The 3,771-nt window shown below is 56.7% G+C and overlaps 1 protein-coding gene across 1 annotated transcript in view; it reads left to right on the top strand.

The window, feature by feature from the left end:
- ETV7 (ets variant 7) overlaps nucleotides 1-3,771 on the top strand; it is a 38,571-nt gene that overhangs the window by 27,738 nt on the left and 7,062 nt on the right. The window contains exon 7 of the mRNA XM_015560845.1: nucleotides 16-235. Coding sequence (XP_015416331.1) covers nucleotides 16-235 — 220 coding nt within the window. The remainder of the gene's footprint in view (nucleotides 1-15; nucleotides 236-3,771) is intronic.

The following is a 3,771-nucleotide window of genomic DNA, read 5'->3' as shown; positions in this document are numbered from 1 at the left end:
GTGAGCTCCTCTCAGGCGGCCCAGGGAGGCCTCCTGCAGCAGCCACCCGACCTGGAGCTTACCAACTCCTGGAGCCGCCTGGATGCCCCTGGCCTGGCCAGGTGGCCCCCCGGCAGGGAGGAGCCCCTCAGCTTCCCTCTCCGTGGGGAGCTCAGCTGTAGGGCAGAGGGAGTCTGCTCCTTCCCCACGAGGCCGCAGGCCCCCGTCGACGGCAGGATTGATGGCAGGATCGCAGGTGGGTAGGGGGCTGTGTTCTGGGGGATGAGAGGGTCCGTGAGGATGGGCGTTAGAAGGGCGCTCTGACTTTGCTCTGTGGGATGAGAGGGTCTGTGTGTGCTGGGCGGTGGGGATGTGGGTGACTGTCCTGTGTGCTGGCCACAATCTGGCCACAGCGAGCGGTGCCGCCCAGGATTGCCAAGCCCACCCCATCTCCAGAGCAGAGACAGTTAAGCCAGTCACACTCAGGCAGTTGGTCAGGTTCGCATTAACCACCTTATTTACTTTTAGGGGGGTGAGAAAAGATAAACCAAAGAACCTATATACTTATATACATAGCCCATGGACACGGGCAGTAGGGTGGTGAAGATCAGGGGGTGGGGGTAAGTAGGGGCTGGGAGGAGGCGGGTAAAGGGCAGAAATTGGGAGATATCTGTAATACTATCAACAATAAAAATATATTTTTAAAAAACCCTTATTTACTTTTAAATAGTTGAACACTTACTATGTGCCAGGCACGGCTCTTTGCTGAGAATGTCTGCAAGTTCCGGTGTCCCCTCTTACTGTGCTTGTAGTTTTTTCATGGAGGCTGAGGAATGTGGGGGAGGTGTGGAATTCATCCTCATGCTCTGGCCAAACACAGGAAAATACGGAAAACAGTGGATCACTGCGAGAGAGGGAGGAAGAAGCCGTGGCTGGTCTGCAGGTGGGCCCCAGGGGTGGGGGGTAGACTGGGAGGGAGACCCGTTAGGCCCACCCAGCCACTAGGTCAGGGGGCTGCTGGGGAAGCCGGCAGCTGAGATGCTGCACCAGCACCTGCCAGGCATTTCACACGTGTGACCTCTAACACAGAGCTGCGTTGTCTGGGCGGCCTGCGCCAGTGCCCGATGCGGGGCTGTAAGTGGCTTCTCTCGGCGTCCTCCCGACAGTCCCGCGTGGCTCGTGCCGTCTGTTCTTGCTTTGGCTGCCGAAGGCCAGTCCAGATGAGGAAACCGAGGCACAGTCATTTAGGTCCCATCGTTGACAGCTGGCCTGGCACCACATCGGTACTTGTTGTTTCACTTTTACTTTTTTAGGTGTCGTGTACACGCAGCCACGTGTGCTAATCGCAGTGTGCATGCGTAGCCACCACGTGCGTTCAGCTCTAGACCGTTTCCGGGGCCCCCGAAGGTTCCCGGTGCCTCCTCCCAGGCACTGCCCCCCAGAGGGCGGGCGCCCTGGTTTCCCTCCCTGGAGGAGCTCTGTTTGTTCTTGCTCAGTTTTGCGTCTGGCTCCCTTCCCAGCGTAGCATCCGTAAGCTTCACCCCCGTGTGGTGAGTAGCACTGGGTTGTGCTTTCTGGCTCATTACCGAGCAGCGTTTGTTGCAGGACAATATCACAGTCTGATCGTCCCTCCTCTGGCTGGTGGGATGTGGGATGTTTCCACTTCCTGTCTATTATGCACGGAGCCCCGGTGGACATTTGCATGCGTGTCTTTCAGTGGATGCGGTCACCGTGTCTCTTGGGTCTTTACTTAGGAGTGGAGATGCTGGGCTGCTAACCCCTGCACCACCCGGCAGCCCGGAGAGGCAGTGCCTTACCCCACTCCACAGAGGGGGAGACTGAGGCTGAGAGGGTGGGTGCTGACTTGGCTAGTAAGGGGCTGAGCGCACGACACAATGAAAGCAGAACCAGATCAGGTCTCAGGAGCTGCTGCGGCCGTGTGTGACCGCAGGGTCCCGGGAGGCAGCTTGGGCGGTCTGCTGCCCCGCTCTGCGGACCCGGGGCAGGACCGTGTGTGGCTGAGAATGTCTGCAAGTTCCGGTGTCCCCTCTCACTGTGGTTGTACAAGCTTTTCCAGGGAGGCTGAACAGCCGGGGGCGGGGTGAGGAAGGTGGGGGAGGTGTGGAATCCATCCTCATGCTCTGGCCAAACACAGGAACACAGGCTCCTCTGACTCAGGCATCATAGTTTCGAATTTTCAGTCCTGCTCCCCTGTGAACCGAGCTGAGATGTTTTGTCTTGAAAACGGGCCCCTCTGACTCAGGCATCATAGTTTCGAATTTTCAGACCGACAGCCTCAAACATCATGAACTAGGCAACGCTGCAAACAATGCAATTGCCAGTTGGCCCCGGAGCCCGGCAGTCCTGAGCAGCTGGGTGGCTCTGCCGGACACCTCCTGCGTGCCGCCACCTCGGCCCGAGTCTCACCCACCAGCTTCCTGTGTCGCACGCTGTCCCCCCAGGCTGAGCCTTAAGAGGCTCTCCGTTCCCATTCCCACCAGCAAGACTCCTGCTCCGTGTACTCCTGCCAGGGGTAGGCGTCCTTAAAACGGCCTCCCATCCTTCCTCGGTTGCGCCCGGCCCTGACATCTAGCGGGCGGAGGCCAGGGAGCTGCCAAACCTTCTGCAAGCCCTGGGCGGGCCCACGGCGGGAATTCTCAGGCCCGGAGTGTCGGTAGTGCTAAGCAGTCCTGCTCCCCTGTGAACCGAGCTGAGCTGTTTTGTCTTAAAAAAAAAATTTAGAGACGCTCTTGACCTAGGATGGGCATTAGGTCAACACATTATCTGTGTTTTGCAAGTTACTTAGGAGTGGAGATGCTGGGCTGCTAACCCCTGCACCACCCGGCAGCCCGGAGAGGCAGTGCCTTACCTGGTTTCTCTTTGCCACACAGACGATAATGGATGTAGTCAAATGCGTCTTTCACTTTGATGACAACCTCTGGGCTTCCTGTCACAGTTGAGGGCTCCCTGCCCGTGTTTGAGAGGGTGGGTGCTGACTTGGCTAGTAAGGGGCTGAGCTGGAACCCAAGCCCTGAGTTTGAGGATTTGGCTCCAAGGTCCGTGGCTGACCCACTGCTTGGAACCTGGTCCTTTCCCAGGCGCCGGTCCTATTCGAGAGCCTTTGGCCTTAGTGATCTGTGGTTTCGTGTTTCTGCTTCTCTTGAGGTTTCATTAGGCCTTATCGTCGGGAATTGATTTTTGTGAACAGTGGGGGGAGGGTCCAAGTATGTTTTCCACACGGAGAGGCAGTTGTGGCTTCAGCATATCTTAAATGGACGACCCCTTCCCACCGAATGAAAACCCACCTCTGTCCTATTTCACTTTGCACATGCACACTGCCCTCCGGCTCCCCTTCCTTTCCGATGATTCCTGTCAGTCTAGTTCAGTCCCATCACATCTTGATTACATGACTTTGTGGTCTGTGTGCCAAAGGTCGCCTGTCACCTCTATTCTTTTTTTTCTCCCTTAAGTAACTTTTTGGTCCACGTCAGACATTTATTCTTCCTTGTTACTCACTCTTAGTTCCCAAAATAAGGAAAGGAAAGCCTCTCTGTCTGTCTGTCCGTCCGTCCGTCCCCACTGGGCCGCGTTGCTGCCGACTGGGATTGTTATTAGACAGTCGCTGCTTGTGGGCCGCCCTCCTGCCAGTTCCCCGAAATCTGCCCTCTGTTAGCGTGGTTTCTCTTTGCCACACAGACGATAATGGATGAAGTCAAATGCGTCTTTCACTTTGATGACAGCCTCTGGGCTTCCTGTCGCAGTTGAGGGCTCCCTGCCTGTGTTTGGTGCATG

The sequence above is a fragment of the Myotis davidii genome, unplaced genomic scaffold (genome assembly GCF_000327345.1).
Source record: "Myotis davidii unplaced genomic scaffold, ASM32734v1 scaffold1036, whole genome shotgun sequence".
NCBI lineage: Eukaryota > Metazoa > Chordata > Mammalia > Chiroptera > Vespertilionidae > Myotis > Myotis davidii.
This window is presented reverse-complemented; position numbering and strand designations above follow the sequence as displayed.